This window comes from Syngnathus typhle, linkage group LG2 (genome assembly GCF_033458585.1).
Source record: "Syngnathus typhle isolate RoL2023-S1 ecotype Sweden linkage group LG2, RoL_Styp_1.0, whole genome shotgun sequence".
Taxonomy (NCBI): Eukaryota; Metazoa; Chordata; class Actinopteri; order Syngnathiformes; family Syngnathidae; genus Syngnathus; species Syngnathus typhle.
The window spans coordinates 14832817-14857642 of record NC_083739.1 but is presented as its reverse complement, the minus strand read 5'-3'; the positions used below and the strand labels follow the sequence as shown (position 1 = coordinate 14857642).

The 24826-nt window shown below is 39.6% G+C and overlaps 2 protein-coding genes and 1 long non-coding RNA gene across 6 annotated transcripts; 1 reads left to right on the top strand and 2 right to left on the bottom strand.

Annotated features, from left to right (window-relative positions):
- Positions 1 to 46: 46 nt before the first annotated feature.
- LOC133170874 (regulator of G-protein signaling 17-like) lies at positions 47 to 17834 on the top strand. Of its 4 annotated transcripts, none has more exons than XM_061304073.1 (6): positions 47 to 292; positions 5639 to 5746; positions 11036 to 11205; positions 11943 to 12035; positions 12187 to 12421; positions 13597 to 17834. In XM_061304073.1, the coding sequence occupies exons 2-6, from the start codon at positions 5732 to 5734 to the stop codon at positions 13783 to 13785; spliced, it is 702 nt and encodes a 233-aa protein (XP_061160057.1). In that variant the 5' UTR covers positions 47 to 292; positions 5639 to 5731; the 3' UTR covers positions 13786 to 17834. The 4 variants fall into 4 exon arrangements, with proteins under 4 accessions (XP_061160057.1, XP_061160049.1, XP_061160064.1 ...); XM_061304065.1 differs by having other exon boundaries at positions 5636 to 5746; XM_061304080.1 differs by having other exon boundaries at positions 51 to 292; positions 5636 to 5746; positions 11955 to 12035.
- On the bottom strand, positions 1361 to 5718 carry LOC133170899 (uncharacterized). The gene is made up of 2 exons (XR_009718639.1): positions 5589 to 5718; positions 1361 to 1456 (listed from the first exon to the last, which is right to left on the bottom strand). It is a non-coding gene; the product is annotated as an uncharacterized LOC133170899 (long non-coding RNA).
- A 1816-nt stretch (positions 17835 to 19650) lies between the features above and the next one.
- Positions 19651 to 23703, bottom strand: tcea2 (transcription elongation factor A (SII), 2). Its single transcript, XM_061304104.1, has 10 exons — positions 23532 to 23703; positions 22930 to 22992; positions 22591 to 22696; positions 22218 to 22308; positions 21900 to 22009; positions 21656 to 21712; positions 21376 to 21530; positions 21147 to 21293; positions 20962 to 21033; positions 19651 to 19972 (listed from the first exon to the last, which is right to left on the bottom strand). The coding sequence occupies exons 1-10, from the start codon at positions 23598 to 23600 to the stop codon at positions 19964 to 19966; spliced, it is 879 nt and encodes a 292-aa protein (XP_061160088.1). The 5' UTR covers positions 23601 to 23703; the 3' UTR covers positions 19651 to 19963.
- Between the last annotated feature and the right edge of the window lie 1123 nt (positions 23704 to 24826).

The window sequence follows — 24826 nt, the reverse complement described above, 5'->3', positions numbered from 1 at the left end:
GGGACTTGGTGCGCATGCGCTCGAATCATTCCCTGGCTATCCTGTCTTCTTGAAGGTCTCTCTCTCTCCCTCTCTCTCTTGCTCTCTCTCTTTCTCTCTCTCGCTCGCTCACTCTCTCGCTCTCTCGCTCTCTCTCTCTGTCTCTCTGTCACACGCACACGCGTACACTGTCTCTCTTTCTTTGGTTGGGAAAAACCCGAGCAGGAGCCTGCGGAAGAGAACGCAAAAAAGGCGGATGTGCCTCCGAACGCGCCGCGGATGCCCCCCTCCGGACCTCCTTAATGCCAAAATTGTAAGTATGTGATCGGTAGAGAGGCGAGCGAGCGCTACGGGGAGGGCAGGCATGGAGCGAGCAGTGGGGGCCGGAACGGGCCCCCGGCCGGGGAGGGGGGCGCGGTGGTTTCGTATAATAATGTTGCGGTGTGTGGCGCGTGGACGTAAAGGTCGCGCGTTCAAGTGATTCCTCGCCCACTTTTTGCTTCCTTGATTATTTTCGAGAAAGGCGGGCGCAATGGCGACCCAAAGCAGCTTTGTGGACTTTTCCCGTCTTTCTCCAGGTGTTGTCATTGAATATGTTGATGTTGCATGGACAGACAGCACACAAGAGAAAGGCTTCTTAAGTTGACACGCTGGTTGAGTGGCGGGGCCGGTGACGTTCATGCAGATGTTCCAGTCAAACTAGCATGAAGGATTTCTCAATGTTGTGCCCAACTTTACTTGGAATCTGTGACGTGTTTGCTGTTCGTTGCTGACACCTGATTCGGATATTTACAGGAAGAAGATTACTGCACAGGTACTAACTCGTGCAGTAGTTCTCAAAAGGCATTGGAGTGTGTAAGGAAAGGATGATCAAGAAAACTAAAACTGGATTGCTTTTTCAGGCATATCACATGCGGTTTTGAGAAATCAATTCATGACCAACTAATCTTGAAATGCCACTTTTTTTTTCATACCCCATGTCTGCTGTGACGTCAGACAATTTGTTGATTATCACTATAATAGAATGAGGAAATTAGGAAATGGGTTGCTTGCTTGCAGTGCTGGGAGAACTTTACGAAGGTGTCACCGGTGACTGGCTGTCATTTGTGACAGCTCACTACTTAAAAAAAAAAAAAAAAAAAAAAAAAAAAAAAAAGGCCGATATAGGCTTTATTTCTACAATCATTTAGAAGGTTTGATGCATGCTGCTGTCAGATTTATGAATGAAATATGACATCCCCCCTATATCCATGCTGCTCAAACTCTGTCTACCTGCACTGAAATTAAAAAAAAAAAAAAACATCACCTCAGCCGAAACTTAGACCTAATTTTGATGATTGTTAAGTTTATTTTTCATTCTCCAAGTTGCCAGGTGCACGTGTAAAAAAAAAAAAAAAAAAAAAAGGAAATGCCTTCCCGCCCTCCACCGGAATACCCAGCATGGTCTAGTAGAGCTGTCTGCCAAATCGCTGCCCTGCTAAATAGGAGGGGGGGGGAATGAAGACATGTCAGTACATCTACTACACAACACAAAAAATATTTGGAAGCCCATAACTTGGGGCAAACGTTTTCCAATATGTTGAGAAACCCCCTCTGGAACTACCTTCATTGTAAAATTGACACCACTCATGTTGACATCTGAGGTTAACAGCCTTCAAACTTGATGAGTAATGGGTTGTTTTCTACCTGTGCTGTTCGGTAACTTGCACTACAGGTGGTCTGTATGTCATATTGTGACAACACTTTTGTTGTATGACAGACTAGTCTGGCATACTCTTCATGTTGTAGTGTTCAAACTAATTTGGAATGTCTTAAGGCATTATGTGGTTAAGAGGGACAAGTAGTGTCACCAGACTGTTTTTATGTTTGATTCTGTTTCATTCTGTACAAGTCATGAATTTATTCTCGTACACGTGTCAAATTGAATATGGAATGTAGATTGAAGCCTGGCGGCTCGGTGGGGGCACTGGGTAGCACGTCCGCCTCACAGTTCGGACGGTGCGCATTCGATTCCACCTCCGGCCCTACCTGTGTGGAGTTTGCATGTTCTCCCCGTGTCCGCGTGGGTTTTCTCCGGGCACTCTGGTTTCCTCCCACATCCCAAAATCATGCTTGGTAGGCCGATTGAGCACTCCAAATTGCCCCTAGGTGTGAGTGCGAATGGTTGTTCGTCTCTGTGTGTGCCCTGCGATTGGCTGGCACCCAGTTCAGGGTGTCCCCCGCCTACTGCCCGATGACGGCTGGGATAGGCTCCGGCACCCCCGCGACCCCCATGGGGACAAAGCCGTACAGAAAATGGATAGATGGATGGATTTAAGCCTCAAGACTGCCCAGGCCTTCCTTTTCTGAGCATGCAATACTAAAATTTGATTGACACCTACTAAAATTATCCAAATTATCTTAATTTGGGCCTGATGAATACAGCGACACACACTTCTCGTTGCATTGGAGAGCAAAATAGTTGGTACTCTGCAAAAAGGCAAGGGTGATGTATAAAGATGGGTACATTTGTTAGCATTAAACATTTTAAATGTCCCATTGTTAAATTCATTATCATCCACGTGCAATGTTTTCCATCTTTACAGAAAGTCTAAAAAGACTACCTAAGTTGAAAATTTCAACTTGAAATGCACTAATAGGTTTTGCATTGCAGTTTTGTAAGTCCAACTTAACAGTCGTTAAAACACAGAATCACAGAAGAGAGAATAATTTTTACTTTTCATAACATACAAACAACCTTTTTTAAAGCACTGTTGACTTTATAGTAACCTTCTTGGTGGTTGATGACATGTTTATATATAAACTGACACTGAGGCTCACAGCGGTGGCCTGCTTTTTGTACAGAAGTCCAAAAAGTAAGCAAGATGACTGACAGGATAGGGAACGAAGCACCGCGACTGAATGTTGACGTGTAAAAAAAAAAAAAAAAAAAAAAACATGCATGGAAATGACCATTTATCACAAGGGTGTCAAACACGTTTTTGTCACAGGCCATATCGTTGCTATGGTTTCCCTCGGAGGGCCGTTTTGTCTGTGAACCCATAGAAATGTATAATCAACTATCACATATAAGCAATATAATCATGGATAAATTAATTCTTCAAATATTTTCAATTTAAAGGGGGGGGGCAGTAACCAAAAATACTGTAATATTTCATCTTAGTTAAGACAATTTGCAAGGAACATGAAGTTGGCCATCACGAGCCACATAAAAATATGTCATGGCCTGGATCTGACCCTCACACCTTGAGTTTGGCACCTGTGATTTATCGAGTCCAAAAAAAACCCGATTGTGTTCATTTTCACTCTTCAAGCATCTTTTTTTTTTTTGCTTGAGGTTTAGCACCTGATACTATGCTCTCCTCTTCTGTCCGCCTTATGTTGAATGCCTCCCATTCTATGTTGTGGTCTAAACTTGGGCTTTTCACAAGGTTTGTTGTGTTGCCACAACTTAGGCCGTTTATGGAGCTGAAATAGCTCCACGCATGACTCAGAATACACTGTCATTATCTTGACTGATTGCGGCGACTAAAAAGCTAGCTGGCTACTGATGCTCGTTACCAAACTTCCTGGTCATTGGAACTCAAGTTGCACTAATTATTATGAATCTGGGTACTGTATTTTCCGGACTAAGGCGCACCTAAAAATCCAAAATTCCTAAATTTAAACTGGCTGGAAGCATTGTATCATGAAATCAATCATAAGTGGCACGCTGAAGACTATGAATCATGAATCAAAAAGACTATGGATCATTATTTTGTGATTATAAAGTAATTTGTTGCGTCTGAAGTTGAAATAAAAAAGACAAAATAGAGAATGATTTGATTTGGATTAAAAATCTGACATGATGCATTAATGGTGCGCCTTATAGTCCGGTGCGCCTTATATAAGGACAAAGTTCTAAAATGGGCCATTCATTGAAGGTGCACCTTATAGTCCGGTGCGCCTTGTAGTCCGGAAAATACGGTACTAAAATCCTATAAAGTCCTGTTTTACTACTATGATTTTTGTAAGGGCCAGCTTCTCAGATCCATCACCTCAGATCTGGACTTGTGCACTAAAATCGGAAGCACAATTAACGCTTAGTTGTTTTCCTGTTTCTGTTGGCACATAATTTTTCTTCCTGAATCTTTCTTTATTGTGCAGGTCACTCACTGCTTCCTCTTTTTCTCACGTTGTCGTCGTCCCTTCCTTCCGGCTCTTGCGACATCTGTCTCTGCCTTTTTCCACTTGACTTTTGTATTCCTTGTGTCTGTCCGACAACATCTTGGTGTGTGTTTATACAATCTTTACTATTTGGCGTGTTGCAGTTTAGAGATTCAAGTTGGAAGTGAAGTTGATCAGCAAATTTGCCACTTATGCAATCCGAGGCACAACGAAGCAGAAACATCATCGCAACTTTTTCCTGCTCAAACAAGTTTTGTCTGAAAGGCACAGTTGGCACCTCTCGGGTGAATATTGCTATCAAGTGCTTTTGGTGTCCTTATCCAAATTGCCCACTCATCAAGCAAGGCTCCAAATAACTTATTTCATTTAAGGAGGAATTTTTCTCATCAATGACTTTATCAGAGGAGCAATTTACTAATATTGAGGAGCAATTTTTTGCAGGTTAATCCCGTTTAGTAAAAGATGAAAAAATATGAGAATGTATGTAAAATGTATGATCCTAATTATATTACATTATAGAGTTGATTATGGTAAATATAAATACAATGTGTCGCAATTTACAAATGATGCGCTTTGTCAACTTGGTCAACTAGCAAATCATTTGTGGCAGCCCGAATTGAAAACAATGACATAACATCTGTGTATCTTTTTTTAAGTTCACGTTGATGTCATCACATGTTGGTTAATTGTCTGTTCCAGGAGGTAAATATTTGAATTTTTGTGCTCATTGACAAAGCAGCAAACAAATAGTGACAGTTTGTGAAGTTGTCGACATCTCCACCAAACAGGCCGGCATTTCTCTGACCACGCCAGGTTTCCTGTAAGAAGATGTTCCAGCATTGTTTTTTTTTTTATGTCAACTAACAGACTTAATGAGTGACAAACATTTCGCTAACCTCGATCTCATGCTTTCTGCGCGGAAGTCGAGGTAATCACTTGAGGGCGAATTCCGAGAAAAGTGAAGGGTATCACCACAGGAAAGATGCTATTATGATGCTAATAATGTTGGCAAAATATAAGAAACAACTCTTGGTATGATGTACAGATTACAACCATAGTGCTGAAGTTATTTTTAAATTTATAGGTCTCTGACCATGAAGCAATATAATCTTTCTCAAGGCACAATTGTTGAAGATTGTGATTCGACCTATCAAAAGGGTCTTTGAGTTTGTTTTAGTAGTGGCACATTTACCCAATAAAAAGGATATACATAATTCTTCTATATTCTGTGGAACCGCTAAAGTTAAACTCCTGTGTGGTTGTTCAATTAAAAATACTGTTTGCCTCAAATCGAGCAGAATTTTGCAGTTGAAGGTGAAGAAAAGAAAGATGATGAGAGAAGACCAAAGCAGATTCAGCTCAATATATATATTTTTGTTTTACTACAGTTTTAACAGGGCTTGACCTGTATTTATAATATATTTACATTTCCATCCTCTTACCTTCTTATGTTTCTGTGTGTGGTCCGAATGGGTGTGAATTTCTAAAGAAGAGGTTCCAGACCAAAAGGGGGATGACATGCATGAGCCTGGTCTGCTAACATCGCTGACGACTCGCACGCTGCCCCAACGGCCGCCCTCACGACATGACGGACATGCTGGTAAACGTATTCCGTTTTTTTCCAGTGGCTTGATTTACACAAAGAAAGGGGAACACGCCATAAAACAATTAGGATGAACATAGTTTTGCAATTGATGGCATGACGCATTTGCTTAGGAAGGGGAAGAAGAAAAAATCAAAAGTATTTACCAATTGCTTGTCTGGCTGTTTTTACATGTTTTAACTACTGGGCAGTCTGCACTGTAGCCATGTTAAAAAAAAGATGCGAATGGCGCTAACATTCCTATCTCGTGGCAAAAAAGTGGTACTGCGAGACATTTGTAATTGGTGGCTATGTGCCTCAGAGCGAAGTGGAAAATATGCGATAACATCGCACAACGGCACGCCAACAAACTACATCACATTACTCTTATTAAGCTGGCCATTGTACTGGTTTATATTTATCTTTATCTCTTTTTTTTTTTATCGTTGCGCATCAACATTATATTATCAAAGATCCTCATTACAAGTTAACTTTAGCAGTATGGTTGCAAAATAAAGGGATATATATATATATATATATATATATATATATATATATATATATATATATATATATATAATATAGAGGGATATTTATATATATATATATATATATATATATATATAATATAGAGGGATATTTATATATATATATATATATATATATATATATATATATAATATAGAGGGATATTTATATATACATATATATATATGTAAAATATATAAAACCCCTAATATATAGATATATAATGCTGATTAAACTTTTCAGCTAACCCTTAATCGATGAATTGACGCTCCTTGAGCACTACCACTAAAACAGTGAAAGCATTGACTGCCTTGCTTCGAACTTGCTTCGACTGAGTTCTTATTTCAAGCTCTCGGTTCATGGCAGTTTATGTCACAAGACAATACACAGCACACAGAAATGTTCTCAGGGAGGCTGCTGTATATGGAATGACTCAACATAAATGGCACTTTTGAGTGCTTGTAATGAGGTGAAATAATTAGATAAGGATGTGGTTCCAGCCAGTAAGACGGTCTGGAACAAAAACGCCTTTAGGCGAAAAATGGGCCTTACTGGGATGGTGGACTTTCAGGAACTGTACTGTTTAAAGTCATGCGCTCATTTGCAGTTTCTACACGCACCAATAACAAGTCAAGTCTCGTTACTGTTTGTGTACTGCATTACCTTTTGCACCACTTCTGCAGGAGAACCAAGTGCCAAGCCTTAAGTACCAAAGGCAGACAAGCCAAGTATTGTCAGTGCTTCCCAAGCTTTCTTGAGCCAAGAACCCAAAATCTTACAATACCACCAAACAAAAACATCACAAAAAGTAGAGATACTGAAATAAAGAAGCCATGACTTGTTCTGTTCTATAAATGGCAGCAAAGGGATAAACGGGTTTATTGTACGAATGGAAGGTCATTTAAGAGTTGTCACTATATGTCACTGGCATAGAGACATGAAGAAAGATATTTTTGCTAGTTGCTAAAAAATAAACTACTTCCATTTTTTTGCTCCTTCTATAATGCTCTTAACATGCTGATGTCACCAAAGCCACGAGAGTAGTAATTAATGTCAAAGTGATACCTCTTTACTGAGAGACTAACAGCTTTGTGTGTCGGGGAGGAGCTAAGTTTAGCCTGGGTTAGTGAAAGTTATGGAGAGCCTTTAGCAACATTTGCGTGTCCGTCTTTATTTTTTTTTAAATCGAACAAATGCCAAGAAATATGAAATGTTTTGCGATAGTAGAATTTGGTGCATCAATTGCTCAGTTTTTTGCTAATTGCAGCGGGGGGCTAATCTGTACCATGCTGAACTATTGTGTTAAACTGCTTTCACCTTGATCTTTTTAACCCCTCATCCTGACATCTGTAGTGTGGGTTTGCGTCAAATTTGGCTTTGAGATATTTCCAAAGAGCGCGGAACAAGTCGAGACTGGAAGCAGCTCGAGCGAGTTGTCGGGGTGCAGATGCCTTGCCTGATTCATCAAGTTTCGCAGCGAAACCAAGAAGTGTCACAATGAACGCCATCCTCTGCACACCTCCCACCCCCAGACTCGATTTCCTGTCTGCCATCTCTCAACGCTTTTTACACGCTCCCTTCCTCCTTCACTTAATGAAGACATGTTGGAAGTCTCGATAGTTTGGCGACAACTGCGAAGAGGTCGTTGTGTTTTGGTTTCATTGTTCCACATTGATTCATTTTCACTTTGGTGAGCTCTCCTGATTTTTACTTGTATAACTTTTGACTTGACTCGAAGGCTTACTCTTCATGCGGACACAGGTGCACTGAAAAGTTTTTCCTCTCGTGTGTTGTTGAAAGCTTACCGTTCTGATTTTCTTTACTTCATGTATGATACTGACAAAAATGGACATGTTTCTTACAACTTTCCAGCATGTAGTTAGTTTCAAACCTAAAGATGCAGTTTCAGTTATTTGTTAACGGAGGGATTTTTAAAATTATTTTACTTTTGTTAGCTTTTGAAACCGTATTGACTTCAACACACAAAGGGTGGAGGGGTTGCGGTCTTGAAAGGGCCGTTTACAAAAGATAAAAGAGATCTGAAGAAGAGCCGTACTGGATATGAAAGCAAATGGCATGGTCAGCAAGTTAGTGTACATGTGTGTACTGTTTGTTTAGCTGACATTGGCAACTACTGGCCTGTCATACATAAACATTTCTATGTCTGTGTGACTGAAAATTGTTTTGACAACAATGCCGACTGTACGTAAAAGAAAATATTTGTAAAGATTCTATAAGTCTACTATAGCTGTACCAGTGGGATGTTTTAGTTGAGTTTTTAATTCTGCTTGCATGTAATACGTATTCATTAGTATTGCTGAGGAGAAAGTATTTTTAGCGTGTGCACACAAAGCTTTTAAAGAGGAGACTGGTGTGTGGTGGGGGTAAAGTAGAACTTAAACGAGGTGTCCAACATGTTTGGGCAGGTTTTTGCCGATGGTCTTCCACTAAACCTGCTGTCTGAACTTTTGGAAGACACCTGTGCAGGGTTTGAGTGAATGCCAAGAAAAACTTTGAAATGTGCTTGAGTTGGGGCCAGGCGATGTGGTTAAAGCGTTTATCACGATATAAATCTTTCACATCAATCGATATAGGACATCTCCAGGACAATGTGAGCACTTCATTCATAAGCGTCTGCTTTCTGTGGCTCAAGATTACCGTATTTTCCGGACTATAAGGCGCACCTAAAAACCTACAATTTTCTCAAAAGCTGACAGTGCGCCTTGTAGTCCGGTGCGCCTTATATATGGGCCAAATTCCTAAAATTAAACTGGCCCGAAGCATTGTGTCAATCATAAGTGGCCCGCTGAAGGCTATGAATCATGAATCAAAAAGACCATGGATCATTATTTTGTGATTATAAAGTAATTTGTTGCGTCTGAAGTTTAAATAAAAAAGATAAAATAGAGAATGATTTGATTTGGATTAAAAATCTGACATGATGCATTAATGGTGCGCCTTATAGTCCAGTGCGGCATATATAAGAACAAAGTTTTAAAAAGGGCCATTCATTGAAGGTGAGCCTTAAAATCCGGTGCACCTTATGGTCCAAAAAATACGGTAAGTCTAAAACTGCAGTTGTCATTTCAAATAAACTCTTTTTACTTTTTCTGCCTAACTTAAACCACAAATTCCAGCCCATATGTTGTATTTTACCGTCTGATGTTATGTTATGTTTTTTTTCGTCATCGTCATTGTCATTGATCACATAGCGACTGACGTACATATCTTTAGTAATGACAATGAAATATGACGCAAATGTGTTTCCTTCCTACTTTGTCTTGATGTGGCAATGTGACAACCTCTGTCCCTCCCATTCATTGAGGCTGATACTTGTACACGAATACAGGCAAGTGTTCTGATTAACTACCCCTAATAAATCGATTCATATTCGACATCAATGCTTCATTACTTAAGATCTACTTTGTGTGTGTTTGCGAGTGTGTGTCAAACTGTGAGGAAAGTAGGACAAAACCATTTGAGAACTCAATATTGAACTTCGCAGGCCACAAAAGGGCACAAATGGGCTATCTATCCATTCATTCACTTCACCGCTTATCTTCATCAGCCGGGCCTGAATGCCAACCCGCTCACAGCTCATGAATGAAATATGACTTTAAATGCACACATCATTAAATGTTATCTTATATTTTTTGTGGAGCTTCGATGGTTAACCACAATCTATTCATGGATGCTGCTTCATGTCAAATTTCAAACTAAAAATTTCCCTAGCATATAATGGAAATTAAAATCATACACATGAATGCGCTCATAAAGTACAAATTTTAAAAGCATCGGTATAAAAAAAAGTGGTATCAATCATCCCTAATCAGTTCCCAAGTAGTAGCTCTCAGTTTCCAAAAGGTCGGCGACCCCACTGTGTCGCCAATTGTTCAGCAAAGTCTTTTTTCTGTTTCATGGAGAATAAAAAGTAGTGTCAATTTGAGGAGTTATCTATGATATTAAGACAATCACACGCCTGTAACTCATATGTGCATCCATGTAGGTATGTCATTGAGCTTACAAGTAATATTGACAGTGATGGAGTTCAACTGACAGTTTTCCTTTTGTGAACAAAAGTGTATGATTACTGAGTCTTTTCAAATGTAATCACACTTCATCCGATTATTTTGCCCAACCCAATCCTGTTACACGCACACACATTTGGTCACTCCGCAAAATTTAGACACAGGAAAGTAGTGCTGTTCTTTCTTCACTGAAAGTTCTTTAAGTTTGAGTTATTTGGCTTTTAACTTTGGGAAGTGGATCTAGTCCATTTTCTAGTCGTTATCACCCGAAATGGAGTGCTACCCGCAAAGACTCGCACGTACACCCCCCGACCCCCCGCCACACACACACACACACAAGAGTCAAACATGATCAGAAAAACCCTTCAACATTTGTGTGTGTGTGTGTTTGTATGCGCGTGGTCGCTTGTGCGTGATCACAGCTCAATCACATGATGCATCACACTGACTTTCTCTCACTTCCTCTTCTCAACATGTCTCCTTATTCCTCAACATTTCCTCTTGTTTTCCACTATTAATATTTCTAATATTTTAACCAATCAAAATCATCTTTATTGTGCCAGGCATATCAAAATACACAAGGAGTCTATCTCAATATACTATCACAAAAATGAATATTTAGGATGTGACACTTAGGTGCAATCTTTATATTTTGCTTGGGAAAACTAGCATCACTTATTTACAGACTCGCAGTGCAAAACTGGATGTTCAAGAAAAGTCCAAATGTATGACAAGCTCTCTGTTTCTATAGTACACAGGTCCGATCCCGGCCGAGCAAGAGGGTGAGCTGGCCATGGGTGTGGGTCGGAGCGAAACGGCGCCACTGAGCGGGCCGGCGGTGCAAGGCCTGAACACGACGCAGAATTCCCAGCGTCCGAGCACCTGCTGTTTCTGCTGGTGCTGCTGTTGCAGCTGCTCATGGTAGGACACACTAAAAAATGACCGATCAGATATGGATGATGAGATGTTGAAAGTGAGCAAGTCATTATTTTCTTGACTCATAAAGAATGGCAATGCTTGCGCCCCCTTGTGGGCTATGAAAGTATCACAGATTTAGTTCTATTTGCTTGTAAATTAACTTGAGTTCAATGCATTTGTAGTCAATCGTTGAGTTTGTTTTTAAGTGATTATTTAGATAGAATTTTAATTCATCCTTTTTTTCTAAATTGGACATTGAGCAACATTTTTTTTTTCAAATCAGTGACTCAAGTAAACATTTTTAAATAGATTTTAAATAATTTTCTCTAGCACATCAGGTTTTATAATCACAAAGTAAAATCAAAATAAGGTTTTATTGGTCAAACAAAATATGAATATAGGGAAGGTTGTCCTTTGATGTATAAGAAAAATTCTAGCTAAACTGATTTGAAATTTTGGATAAGAATGTGGACACCTGTGCAGTGCATTGCCTTTACTGAGCTGTGTTTTGTCTTTTTTCTTCTGCGGAAATTTCTGTCACACACACACACCCTGTTGTTAACACAACTGTGCTGGGTGTTGTTAGTGGATGGTGTAGTAACATCCGTGTGTGGTTGTGTGTTAAAAGTTCTCGTGTGTGCGCATGAGTATGCTCGTGTGTGTGTGTGCATGCGCGCGTCCGTGCGTCCGTGCGTGCGTGTGTGTGTGTTTCCTGTCTGAAAGCCGTCTTATCATGTCAGTCTTACCATCAGGAATGAAGATGAGAGGAGGCGTAGGAGGAAGAGGATATCACAAGACAACAAGATGGAATCAATACCAAACTGTGAAGCTTGGTAAGTCCACACTGAACATGGACCAGTTCCTTTGTTTATGGCCGAGGAAGAGGCCATTTAATTTTGGACCTCTGATCCCGGCCTGTTCATGATCTTTCCCAAACCTTTCAGTTGTATGCTAATAAATGTCTGTTTTTTTTTTTCCCATCAGCACCAAACCTTCAATTGAGGAGATGCAACTCTGGGCCCAGTCCTTCGACAAGCTGATGAGGAACCCGGCGGGACGCAATGTTTTTCGGGAGTTTTTACGCACGGAATACAGTGAGGAGAACATGCTCTTCTGGCTGGCCTGTGAAGACCTCAAACAGGAAATGAACAAGAAAAGCATGGAGGAGAAGGTGCGCTCCATCTACGAGGACTATATTTCCATATTGTCGCCAAAAGAGGTAGGAAAGTCGGACAAACGTGATTGTGACAACCATTTGTAATGTGTTTCACAAAATGCTTCGTGATGATGTCCTTTTGTTGTGTTGGAAGCAGCCGTGCAAGGCCCAAGCTATGACATTCCCTAAACCATACTCATAAGCCAATTCTTCCTTTCTCCATACATTGGCCGTTATATTTTGGTCTCATCAGTCCATAAAACCTTATTCCAATACTTTTGTGACTCATATCTGCACTTTGCACAATCCAATTTGTCCTTTGATTCTTTGATGTTGTGCTTTTTGTTGATGAGTGCAGTGTGGCATGTACAGAATCAAAGGTTCAAAGTCTTTATTGCTGTATTGGCGTTCCAATACTTTTGGAAGAGACTTTCAAGTTAAATAAATTCAAAATTACTAAGTCAATTATGGCTTGCTCGACTGCTAGCGTAGGCGGTCACACTGGGATGGTCGGCGACAGGTAAAATGCACTTAACTGCGTGAATTATAAACAGTGCTTAAAATGTTTATGTGAAAAATATCACATAACCAAATAAACTTTTGAATTTAGTCGTTTGTTCCTGACAAATACATTTTCGACAACCAAGACATTTGATGAGGATGTCAGCTGCCCCTCGATATGCCATAGTCCCCCAAGCAAAATTCTTTTCACCAGCATATTTCTTGGCGAATTTTCTTTCATTCTTAAATTTTGTGTATGTTTGCGTGCATGAGCGCTTGCGTGTGTGTGCGCATGTGCGTACGCGCACAGGAAATAGTAAATAGTTGCTGTCATGGCCCTCTGGCATCAGAGTCTTTTTATAAACACATTCACACACAGGCGGTGTCGAAGCCTGCCTGGTTTCTGTCTGCACGCCTGACCTTGCTTTATTGACTGTGTGAGCGTGCACGTGTGTGTGTGTGTGTGTTCATCGCTCTGCTAAATAGGAGCAAAGAGCAAACTTAAGAACATAACATAAGATTAACCAGAAGAAGGTAGTGCTTCTGTGAATGCTAAATGGATGTATTCATGCTTCATGTACGCTTTAGCGTTTGACTGAGATGTATGGAGATGGTTCTGTTTGCCGGTGGTCCCGTTCAGTTAAAGAATTAGGGGGGTAAATCAGGATTTGTTAGAAAAGATGTTTGGACCCCGCATGAGTCATCTTCTATAGCGAGGTTTTTGCTTTTCCGTCCAGGTAAGCCTGGACGCTCGCGTACGAGAGGTGATCAACAGGAAGATGCAGGACCCGACGCCTCGCACTTTTGAGGACGCCCAGTTGCAGATCTACACATTGATGCACAGGGATTCCTACCCACGATTCCTTTCCTCCAGCATCTACAAGTCGCTCCTTCACGGCAACTCACGTAGTTCCTCCGAGTCCTAGTCCAGCACCATCCACACGCCTCCCCACCGACCATTTCATATCCCGATAGGTGACACCCGCCTTCACCCCAAATCGATGCCATGACTGCCAAGACTTTCAATTTTGTGCCAACCGCCCTCTTGCGTACCTCCCTTTTCTCTCCACCTTCTTTCGTCTCATTCTTTTAATATCCAAAAAATGTGATCAGAGCATAATCAGTCTAACCATGTAACTTTGCCTCTGCTCAAGTTCCTATCCAGTGCTTATTTTTTTTAAAACTGCAACTGGCCACTGATAATTAGTGATGATGTTTTGTCATCTGAGACACTTTTGATAATCCAACCAGAGGAATTAAGCTCGATTACAAACCGGCTGAGGCTAAAATGAATGTCCCTATCATGTGAACGGTAATGAAGCCTAAAGTACCAGCACCAACTACTGAATAATATTAGCGGTAACATATTTACGTAAATCTAGAGTAGCATTATTCAATATGTGCTATGGTTAAGTCAATAGCACATTTTCTCCACATTCTTTCTGTTTCCTCTTACATTCATTCCAAAACATACACGTTAGGTTCATTGACGACTCAAAATGGTTCGTAGGTGTGAATGGCAGTGTGACTGCTTGTTTGTCTTTTTGTTTGTCAATTGGCTGACGACCAATCCAGGGCGTACGCCGCCTCTCAGCCAAAGTCAGCTAGGACTTGAAGGAGGAGGGGCAGTCCCGGACTAAAACCGGGGCCCTAAGCGAGAATGTATTCTCCCCCCCCCCTTCCAAATGTTTTTGTTCAACAGTAAACACTTAATAGCTGTCTACTCGACTTACATAAATATCAATTAAAAATAACTTTAACAAAATCTAAAGTGAATATGCGCGTGTGCCTTTAACATTTTTTAGATGCCAGGTCATAAATGAGCTCATTGTGTTGTGCAATGTCATGATTTATGCTTCTGATCGCCGAGCCACTGAAGCGTTCGTCGAGCGGGGACATCTTATCGAGCTTTGCCTCTCAAAAGACTGAAACAGGTAGAGTTACTGCAGTGCGAAGGGCAATCTAGAGATTTGGATCAAATACAAATATCATGTAAAAACTACTACCGTTATGATTACAATACTATCTGTTATTATCGACTATGCAAATACTAGCCCACTACTGCCCCTGTTAGCACAACAGTAAGAAAACTAACTTGACTGGGTGTAATTTGATTGACTAATTAATAAATAATCGTACTTTAACTCAAATTTGGCTAAAGTTAGTACACACCCACTGTCATTTTGATCAATTCAAGCTTTTCATCCAATGAAAGTACAAAATGCCAGCTTGCTTGAGTTACGTTGCTTCATTCAAGTTGTAATGTACTCGCTCTCGTACACCATTGCCCAAACAACGCCTGTCCTATGTCGTGTAAACAATCTCATTCTTAAAATGTATGAGACATGAGCGTTGCAATAAATTAACTAACTCTCTATGTCAGGGTTGGCACTGGCTCATGGAACCTTTTAGTCAATGTGACTAAAAGTGATTTAAAAAAAATCTCCTAGCCACATTTGAGTGCAATTTTCCATGAAGTCTCCAATTTTCTTTTTTTACTTTCAATATTTATCATCCAACATATTTAATTGTATTTAAAAAACAGTTTAATTACTTCCTCCCAACTTGTAGTAGACAGCACGTCAACTTAGGCTTTGTAAAGGCGGCCCTGAGCACCATAGAGAATAGAGGGATGTATGTTTGGAATATCATTTATATCTCAAGCTGTATTTAAGTTCCATGTCTACATTTTATTTCAGCACAGAATTATTTCTGTCTATTTAGTCTCATTGGCAGTCCCTCCTTGTCTTTTTCCAACTCACCTGATATTTCGGGCAGACGGAAAGACTGCAGAAGTTCAACTCCCAAAGCTTGTTAATCAGCCAATCACCTTTAAGATTCACTGAGTGGAGGGCGACCTTGACTCTGCCCACCTACAAGCCTTGTTTGCCTTCTTTCAGGGTTTGTCTTTCTTCCCCTTTGCCAACTGGAAAGCACAGGACCATTTCTCCAAACGGTTTTCTTCTTATTGATGTGATAGACTCATGATGGATGCTGACTACTGATTTACAAACTCAAACAAGAGATGCTGTTACCCCCCCTAAAAATTACAGCAATGGGATTTGACCCATTGTTGATCTGTTTGAATTTATTTCTTTGTGTCTGTCACTTTTCACACTCTGGGATTTTTTTTTTTTTTTAATGCAGAAAGAGGTGGTTCCTTTTTGGACTGAATTGATCCAAACATGATGCAACACTCTCAAACTGCAATAAAAAAACTGGAGTTCACACACACACACACACACACACACACACACACACACACACACACACACAGTATTTATATCACCATACTTCAGACGTATGTTATTCTGTAAAACTGAATGTGTTTCTTACAACTAAAACTTTTCTTAACAGCCAATGTTCAAATAATATAAATATATATAATTTTTTTTTTCCTCAAAAACCAGAAGTGGGGTAACTCAGATACACAAGCAATGTATTTATATCATTACTTTGGAGATTCGACTTAGGCGTATTTATTTATTTATAAGTACACTGGAACCTCTTAGGTCGAACACAATCTGTTGTGGGATGCCGGTCAACCTCCAATTCCAAACTAAGTTCAATGCCACCAAACATACTCGTATAGAAAGTTTTTATTAAAAAAAAAAAATAAAAAATCAGCCAATGACAGCTCGTATCTTGGAAAAACTCACAAGGCGAGTCGTACGTATATTATGGCACCACTTTATTCACATGCAAAAAACGTAAGAGACCAATGCCAAAGTTGTAATACATGTAAAAACATTTATTTTCACCAATAACTCACTAATAAGTGTAAATAGAAATGTTAATATGAGTAAAAACAATATCTGCCTTAACTTTTGAAAAACAAGTGTCTCCGTTTGCAAACTGTGTGACACTAGAATCTGACTGGCCACTGATTAACATAACTTACTGTGTACAGTATATTATTATTTTTTTCATTCTCGTGTTATTCTCCCTCCACTCTGTTTAGGAAACTTCTACTTATGAAATAAGTGTTCAGGAAAAAGCCAAATGAACAATACCCACAGTTGATGTTTATTGAATTGAGATGAATAAAAGGGAAGTGAAGCAATATTACGGCAGTTTGAAGTTTGAAACATGTTTTCACCCAAATATGGGCTCAAATTATGGAATTGTGCAACCCATGGGATGTTCGACTTTAGAGGTTCCATATTTGTGTCGAAACCCCACCAATGTCTCGCTGTTACATGTTCGGAAGTGTCTTGAGATGTCCTATACAATAGCTCAATTGTTTCTCAGCAGCCCGAAGGCAAAATTGTTTTGTTTGTAAGTATAGTGATGCAAATACACACGCACACACCAGGGTGGCCTACCTGGTTGCTGCTGCTGACCCCTGCCTCTGTGACTTCTCACCTTTGACCTCACCACTGTTTGCCCCCGGCCCGCTGATTGGGTGCCGGCGGCCTCTGGGCACAACTGTGGTTGGTGGATTCAGGAAGGAGGCGGGAGAAACGTTCACAAGTGCAAAACCAGTCACAATATTAGGGACACTTGCGTAATAGGATAACTCATCCAAATGTGCTTTTACAAAGATCACAGTGCTCATTTTCCCTTTACACTGTCATGGGCGTTTTCATGTAGCAACTGAATGTTTATTCATGTGTTTTTAGTTTTCTGTAGTGAAGAACTGTATCAACACAAGAGCATTATTTTTGTTCGCTCATCGCTCGCTTTGAGCATTATCTTTACAAAGCAACTTTGTAATACAGCAATTGTATTCAAATTGATTATGTTGCACCACTGGTCCAAATGCTGTGGTTGGTTAGTGATGCCTCGTGGGAAATTTACTCGGAGTCAGTCTATGGAAGAAGTTTTGGCAAATATGAAAAAAGCCCATTTTTAACAAAACTGGTCACTAAATGCATTTATCTTGGTATTATTCTTGTTATTTATTTTATATTTGGTTGAAAAACTGTGATTTTAATTGTACATATCTAAAGAGAAAGTCTTGAATATCCAACAAGCTGCCTTCTGTGTTTGTTTTGTGATTGTTTCTTTTAAATGTGATTTAATGCATCACGATTGTAGCACAAACGACTACGTACCGGCTGGTTGAAAAGTATTGGAATTATACTTTGGATATCAAATCAAAAGTTCAAAATTCAAGTTTTTATTTCATGCTATTTATATCGAGAGGTGTATTCATCTTTGGGTCAGAATTGACTTTACCATTCAAATATGTTTGATGGGGACTATATATTTTCCACTGACTTGTCAAGCTGAGAAAAAATATTCAAAGTATGAATACATGCTTTTGCAGTCCAAGGCGTTGAAGCTCTCAATTGTTTGGAGTCCAAAGTGAACATGACTTGAGGAAATGCTCATTGTTGACACAACACTCACACACTAACTTACTAAACACGTAGTCAATTTATAGTTCAGACTCAGTTTTTCCTGAAGTCTATTGTAATCTGATCTGCTTGTGAGGAATCCCTTGTGTAACACCTGCATGCGGTGGCCGTTCAGTCTGAACCAACTCTTGAATACTATAGGTAAAGTGTTTGGGTTCTGATTTCATTTTTATTGCGCTGACTCCCCCCAACGTCAGTTTTCAGTGCAACAAAGTGACAAAAATCAAGCGAAAAAGTGCCGTTTTCTCTATTGTCGCTGTGTTTGTGTGTTGCTCACTAGAACGATGTTAAACTGCGCGGCCTGAAAGCACTACTTTAACAATTCGGGTACGTTTTGTAAACTGAATCTTAATTACAGCAATTAGCAAGATCTTGATCAAAGGTCTCAATCATTATTCTGATCAAATAAAGTGTCTCAACTAAGGCTAGGGTTTCTAACTAGGGCTAAGGTGTCCAATTAGGGTTATTGCCCTGTTCTCACTTGTTGCGGTTTTTTCCACATGGTATGTGGCCTAATGCACAAGTGTCAAACTCAAGACCCGGGGGTCAGGTAGTGCCCCCCACATCATTTTATGTGGCCCGCAAAGTCAAATTGTGCATCAAATTCGTGTCATTACTAGAATTGCAAATTGTCTTCACTTTTAATTTCTTTTTTTTTTTATATTTGACCAGTTTTTACTCATCTGATTTGAAAATGAGTTATTCGTCCCTTTGTTTTGTAGCTTTTACTGTATATAATATGAGGTGCTCATACATTGATTTGGGTTGACAGTCATAATGGCCCTCCGAAAAAAGCTTAGACTACAATGCGGCCCGGGAAAAAAATGAGTTTCACACCCCTGGCCTAATGGATAAGGCGTCTGACTTCGAAGCTAGAAAACTTGAGATCCTGGGCTAGATTAGCAGTTTAAGTCATGAAGGTTGGTCAGCTTGACTGCTAAGAGTAAATATTTTGTAGAAACTTCACTTACACGTTATTTTAGTATGACTAGTATGTACTGTTCCAAATGTGGCCATTAACCCTTTCTTACTTTTATAAACACACTGCCACTTTCTTGACAGCTACTACCTTGTATTATTTTGTTATGCCTCTGAGCAGGTTCCGTCAGAACCATGCGACCTCCAAGTGTTTTGTTCCAAGATGCCTCCCTGACATCGCACAGAATCCCAGGGGCCCGCCTCTTCCCCATGCTCATGTATGGAAAGAAGCAGCCGTGTTTCCACAACAAACAGGCAAGTGTCACCCGCTCTCATCCACTAGTGAGTGACTAGTTTTCCACTCAAGCTTCCTGACCTGGCCAAGGTGTACTCTGAACTCCAAATAATGCTGGCGGATGCCAAAAATATGCGCATTCTGTACACACGTAGAAATACAAATACTGGTATGAATGGACTTATCAGTGAACCAGCATTCGGACTTTGCAGTAATTCAACTTTATTGGGCACAACATTGGTCAACATTGTGTGCAAAAAAACGAGAACACATTTTGAGTCCACAAAACCCTCATAACTGGAGGAGATTTGGTGTCTATCATCGTGCTACTTCATATTAAAAAAAAATACCAACAGATACAAACTTGTACTTTTTCCTCCACATATACCATCATTAGTTTCTTAAATATATTATACATGCTGTACATTTATTTCTCTTTTAGAAATGTTACAAAAAGCAAAGCGACCCTTCAAACCAAAAACTCAGCTGCTTCTTTGACATCATGATGGCGCAGCTCACGAAATTTCCTTAGAAGAACTGAAAGACAAAGGAACCACAAAAAATATAAATCTTTGTCAGATAGACGAAATAAAAAAAGAAAGTAGAAAATGAGTTTTTATTCGTCAATACTTGCTTTCCATCAACCATATGTTACTAAAGAAGTAACTAAATTACTATTCATGATGCCCTGGGTGAATAAAAAGGATTCAATTGCAGCAGCATATAGCATGAGTCTTGATTGCTGGCTCCATTTTTAATATCAAGATCAGCTTATTACAGATTCTTTTGTTTTTAACATGGAGATGTGAATCTCTATAAAGCTCTATAAAGTGGCGGATTTATTTTAGTGGGATACATGCCTGTAATCCAAGCAGTATAGGAAATGAATGGATGGCAGTTAAGAGTGGCAGCATACAGAAAGCAAAAAAAAAAAGACAGAAATGTTTAGTCTCTGCTGCCACCTGATGGGGACGCTGGTGTTTTATTATTATGATCAATCCATCCATTTTCCGAACCGCTTATCGTCGTATTTGCAATACATTGGGTTCATTAATTCATTACTTTTGTGTTCAAAAAGAGGCTAACAAATATTGTATTGGAACATTTTTTAGAAATCTGATAAATACACAAAATACATGCTTAATTATGATATGTGAACTTATATTGCTGTATTTAGTATACTTACATCAAGCTATTGTTTGATTTTGTTCTCGTATATATTATGTTTATTTGAAATAGTTTACAAGCTATTTTGTTAATAGGAAGGTGTTTTTTGTTCCCTCTGCTTTTGCATAAATAAACTGCTAATGTCATTATTTATGTGAAATAAAATAGAATACAATTAAGGGGATGGCACGAGATAAGATCTTGTTTAAACTGCATTGAACTATGACGTTCAGTTTCCCTTTTTTCCTTCTAAACTTTTGACTTTGGTGTGGTGTGTTTGTATGTTCAATCAATAACCGCTTGGTTTTCCTACAGTTAAGTGAAAATCTCCCTCACCACGATGACTAGGATGCATTTACCTTCCATCGGTTGCCACAGTTGTTACACACGACAAAGGTTGTCATTGGCTCGTCAGCACTGCGAGTTTGCACCTTCAAAAAAAAAGCACACATGCATGTATATCGCATTTGGAGCACAAAACAGACGGATGTGCAGATTTACAGTGTGTGTGTGTGTGTGTGCGTGTGTGTGTGTGCACTTGTACCTGTGTATATGTGCAGTCCTTGCCCTGACACTTTTTGCACACAAACATGTCAGTCTCGCTCCCGCCCACTTTGGACAGCTGATGCTCCCGAATGGACTCTTTGGTCAGAGTCTCTCTCATCTTCTTCAGCTCAGCACTCGCCATCTCCTGCTCCAGCAGAAACACGCGCACACATACATGTGCAAAACCCACACGGCATGTCCAAGCAGTGGTTGCTAGGCAATCGGACCTCCGACGTCATGGAGGCAATGCGCTGAGTTGAGATGTTTCCACACAGAACGTTACGCCGCAGGTCCGGGTTCTTCTGGTCTTTCAGGTTGGAGATTCTACTCCGTAGACGGGCTTTATACTTCATGTCTACCAACTTGAAATCCTCGAAAATCTGTGAGCGCCCCGGCTGTCAAGGACATCAAATCCCTCACATGCTCATGGTAGCGACGTTCCAAGCTTAGAAACAGTGGCAATTAACAATTAACTTTCTCCTAATAATAGAGTGAAAAAAAGGATATGTTCCTCAATTTGCGCGGCAAGTAGGCTGCAGTCTACTCCAAAGCTCTTGTAGTCATCTGAGAAAACACTTTTTTTTGTATTTCTAGACCTCTTTTGAAATTGCAAATTTGTGAATTGCAAATCATTTTATTTCTAAACACATAATCATGCAGGATAATTATTTTCTCTAATAAAATTCAAATAATACAATTCAAATAATTGTACGTACGAGTGAAATTATTTACAAAGAAGATTAGTCCTCACCAGCAGTTTGTAGCGCCGCCACCAACAGTTCTCGAGATTTAATCCGAACAGTGTCTGTGGTGAGGGGAATGGCCGGGAATGATGTACTGAGTACCGAGTACTTCTTGCTGCTGTATTTTTTTAAAAATGATCACAAATTAGCACCTAACAGATCGTCACACAGTATCATGACATGAAAGCACAAACCTAAGTTAAGTTGTCGTCAGTGAAATTTATAACCAGCAACCTTTAATGTTGACAAATCTACAGCAGCTAATGCTAATTTAGTTTGTATTTGCATCCAACAACGAGACATTAAGCAGTGATTCTACAACACACCTTTTCTCACTGCTGCACGAGTCCTTGGACGTGGAAGTTATCCTCACGGGAGAGGCGTCATTCTTCTTTTCTGACTTCCCCTTAGAGCCATCTGACAACCAGAAAGAACATGAAAACAATTTATGCTTCTCCAGCTTTTAAGTACGGGAAGATTTAGAATCTTTATAAATACAGGGGAACCTCCAAAGTTGATTGCCTTGCATTTTGGAGCGGGGCTCGTGTGACGCAGTTAATTTTTTGAAATATTAGCTAGGTCATTCCCTGACAACATAAAAATAGTTGTTGCTGGCTCCTTCTCCTTACTGGGCTTCAGATTTATAAAAAGGATTGCAAGTCATTTTGACTCGAGAGGTTCCACTGCAAAAACACACACCTATTAATTTCTTCCAGGACTTGATGAGCACTTTGGCCAGATCCTGTACTTCCTCATCTGAACTTAGTTTTCTTACAGCATTCACCGACATTCCAACTCTGGTAGCCTGGACAAATGACATTACATTAATTTTATATGAACATTTTATGAATGTTTCATGAGTTTTCACCCAGGTTTAAACATTCAAAAACATCCTCATACATGCCAGCTTTGTTAAGTACTTGACTGTTAGAACATGCAAACTCAACACAGAAAGGTCAGAGCAGAGATTACCACACCAAACCCACTCATGAAACATGCTGCCGCCAGTGAATAATTGATCATTAAATTAAAATCAACCTGCAGGGTTTCCAGAGACATTGTCATGTTCTTCAATTCCTTCAGCAGTTCCAGAGCGCCATCCTGCAAGACATTTTTGACACTCAATTCCATGTGTTAACAACCTGGCTTGCATCTCAGACTGTTATATTGAATATTTTCCATATCCCACTGTAAAACGGTCCATTGTTGGTCTCAGATCACATCTCAGACATTTGAACTTTAAATATTGGAATCAAATCACTTAATAATATTCAGACAGCAATTTTACAGTTTTCATTTCAGCTTCAATGAGACACTTGAGCTGAGAAACAAATTGTAGAATGAATATCATAATTGTATTAATGGATTTATAACATAACTAAAAATATTAATCTAGGAAATAAATTTTCTGCATACGGCCTGCAATGTGCTTTGGTCCCAAAGGTTGGGACACTGATTTATCTGTTGTTGTTGTTGTTTTTTAATGTCTAGTGTTTTGTTTTGTTCCACCTATAAATCTTATTTTGGGTGACTGTTGATTACACGTGCAAGTGATTTGCACTCTGCATCTTTGACCAATCACTGTTTACGCATCCCTTATTGCTGCTGTCAGCTTTTGTATTTGAGAGACGGATACTCACCGTGTTGCTCTTGTGGACCATCTTGTCAAGTTTTCTGCCGATGCGTGCCACTTCTCCGTTTGTGCACATGTCGAGTAGACTGCCAAGTCTGGGCGTCCAGATGTTTCATGAATGTGGAAGACAAGTGTCCAAGGTGAGTCCTTTTTGGCTGGCCGTGTGCCCTGCGAGTCGCGCCCAGCTGCGGCATTGTCGTCTAAACCGCAGGTGCATGCTGGGACTTGTAGTTAATATCCACCTTCTAGAAGGGCTTAGTGGAGTTTTTTATTCCGACACCTGTAAAGTGATAAATTGACATTAATAGCGGTGTGAGTATCAATATTGTCATTACTGTTAAAAGTTTCAAGTTACGTTATTTGGGGTGAATCGTGAAGCCAGCAACTAATACAATTGAGATGTGCACATACTCACTACGTACGCTAGATGTCAGTGTTTACCTACTCTAGACAACGGTATACTTTGAGATCTGCATGTACTCATTATGTCCGCTAGATGTCAGTGTTACCTAATTTTGGAAACGAGTATCTTTGAGATGCACATATATTCACTACATCCGCTAGATGTCAGTGTTACCTGCTTTCTGATCACATGCTGACTTTATTGAAGGTAAACAATAAATGTACAAAGAAATTATATTTTATTTCTCTCATAATGAATTTATAATGAATGGTGATGTGGTCATAATGAATTATAAACCGCATGGTTGGGGTCCAGTTCAGAGATTACTATAGTGATATTTATAGTACTTAACAGGCATTTTAAGTTGATTTAAAAAACAAAACATACAAAACATTGAAATAATAAAAACAAATAATAATAATAATTATTTACTATGATTCTTGTTGAATGAAATGCAAAATTATTTTTTTTAAAAATGATACGGCAGCCTCACATTGCAAACTACTACTAAAATGAGTACTGCAGGAGTGGAGCCGCACCATTTGGTGAAATGCATAAATCTCAAAGACAATGTGGATTGTCTCTTTGCAAGTACATATAGTTAATTTCCTACTTTTTTTTTTCTCAGAGAATTCATCTGAAATTTTAGCTAGTTTCCCTAGGATGAGCTACAATAAGGGAATCAGATTTGGGGCCTCTTGATTAATTGCAGCCCACATTCTTCACCAGTCAACCATGGTTAGCCCTGCTAGAGCGAGTTGATTTTTCTCTGTATTAAACATACATATGCTTATATCATTTGATTTGTATCAAACCAGAACAATGTAATAGCACATTGGAGCCACCTGGAGCAGGAAGTGTTTATTCCAGTTATCAGTGGCACAATTCAGGAAGTGGAC

Bases quoted from the DNA above. Each gene is read 5' to 3' on its own strand.
- tcea2 (XM_061304104.1), bottom strand. From the start codon at position 23,600: ATGTGCACAAACGGAGAAGTGGCACGCATCGGCAGAAAACTTGACAAG. The intron at 22,697-22,929 runs GTTGATTTTAAT...TCATTTGTCCAG, and splicing joins TGTCTCTGGAAACCCTGCAG to GCTACCAGAGTTGGAATGTC. The intron at 22,010-22,217 runs GTGTGTTGTAGA...AAAAAAATACAG, and splicing joins TCGTGCAGCAGTGAGAAAAG to CAGCAAGAAGTACTCGGTAC.
- LOC133170874 (XM_061304073.1), top strand. The intron at 11,206-11,942 runs GTAGGACACACT...TTATCATGTCAG, and splicing joins TGCTGTTGCAGCTGCTCATG to TCTTACCATCAGGAATGAAG. The intron at 12,422-13,596 runs GTAGGAAAGTCG...TTTTCCGTCCAG, and splicing joins CCATATTGTCGCCAAAAGAG to GTAAGCCTGGACGCTCGCGT.